The sequence below is a fragment of the Achroia grisella genome, unplaced genomic scaffold (genome assembly GCF_030625045.1).
Source record: "Achroia grisella isolate CSIRO2021 unplaced genomic scaffold, CSIRO_AGI_Agris_v1 utg21988, whole genome shotgun sequence".
NCBI lineage: Eukaryota > Metazoa > Arthropoda > Insecta > Lepidoptera > Pyralidae > Achroia > Achroia grisella.
The window spans coordinates 16,656-18,375 of NW_026712720.1; the positions used below are offsets into that span (position 1 = coordinate 16,656).

At 38.5% G+C, this 1,720-nt stretch overlaps 1 protein-coding gene across 1 annotated transcript; it reads left to right on the plus strand.

Annotated features, from left to right (window-relative positions):
- The first annotated feature begins 230 nt into the window (after positions 1–230).
- LOC131842439 (uncharacterized) lies at positions 231–1,178 on the plus strand. Its single transcript, XM_059190971.1, has one exon. It carries the CDS (start codon positions 231–233, stop codon positions 1,176–1,178), a length of 948 nt encoding a protein of 315 aa, XP_059046954.1.
- Positions 1,179–1,720: the final 542 nt, after the last annotated feature.

Here is a 1,720-nt window from a genome sequence, read left to right on the forward strand (position 1 = left end):
CTAACTTACCTTTCCAGGCAAAACATCCCGTTTTATTGCCTAAGCGCGACCATATTACTTACTTAATAATAGATCATTTTCACCGCGTGAACTGTCACACAGGTGCCATTCTTCTATGTTCTTTAATTCGCCAAAAATACTGGATATTGTCAGCCAGGTCAGTTATAAGACAACGTGTACATTCTTGTAATTTTTGTTTTAAATACTCACCTTTACATCCAAGTCCAAAAATGGCTGATCTTCCTGCTTTTCGTGTTCAAGAGACTAAAGCTTTTGTACATACGGGAGTAGATTATGCTGGCCCTATTAACATAACCCTTTGTCGACGCCGTGGACAAAGAAGTCAGAAATCATATATTTGTTTATTTATATGTTTAGTAACCAAGGCGGTTCACATCGAACTCGCCTCTGATTTATCTTCTGAATCGTTTATTTCCGCATTTAAGAGATTCATATCTCGTCGAGGTCCAGTTTCTTGTCTTTATTCTGACAACGGAACCAATTTCATTGGTGCTAAATCGCAATTAAATGAACTTTATACATTCTTAAATTCTGAAAATTATAACTGCATACTCCAAAATGACTTAAATCAGCGTAGAATAGAATGGCATATGATACCGCCCCGCGCTCCTCATTTCGGAGGAATATGGGAGACACAATTTAAAAGCATAAAAACCCACTTATTCAGAGTGATAGGGAAACAACTGCTTACTTATGAGGAGCTTTTGACGGTTTTGATCCAAATTGAAACTGTATTAAATTCCCGTCCTCTTTGTGTGTTACAAGAGGAACCGCATCCAGAACCTCTGACGCCTGCTCATTTTATTATGTCCTCACCTCTGCAGTGCTTACCTCTAACGCCACTTTCTGATATTCCGTTACGTACTCGTAAATCATTACTCGATCAAATGATCTATTCCTACTGGAAAAGGTGGCATTTAGAATATTTGAACAACTTACAAGTTCGCCAAAAATGGTTTAAAAATACAGATAATGTTAAGGTTGGTACTGTAGTGCTTATACATGATGATAACGTCTCACCACTGCGGTGGCCAATGGGTATCATTGTGAAAATATATCCAGGCTCAGATGGTATTGCTCGCGTAGCATCTGTTAAAACTCAAAATGGTTTGCTCAAGCGACCAATCGTTAAATTAAGCCCTTTACCTTCTCAATAAACTCTATTTTTCTTATAAACCGCATTTACTTATTATTTACCGCTAGGTGTATTCTATTAAGTTTTTCTTATTATGCTCTATAACTAATTATAAGTATGTTAGGAATATATATTATAATGTACACCCGCTTCATATATTGCTCTTCTTTGTATTTTCTTTGAGAAACCCTTAGTTTCTCAAGGCGGGGGGGGATGTTCGCGCCATTTATAAACATATCAAGTGGTATGGTATTATTCCCCATATCCTAATCCCTTTCCCGCGCACAGTATGTCAACTGAGGTCGCCCGACGACCTCGTCTACTAACGTGAATGGTGACATCTCGTCCCAACCGCTCCGCTTTAAATTAATTAATATAATATTGACATTAACAATAAGTAACTTTGTGTGCGTGCCTGTGTTAAACTTAGTATTCATCGAGTGCAGCAGCTGTGCAAGAATACAGCCGCTCTAAAGTCGAAGGTACGTACTGTGCACCTTTTCATTTCCATACAGTCCACTTACCTTACCCGCTAACCCCCATTTCTCCACCCAGCACTCAGTA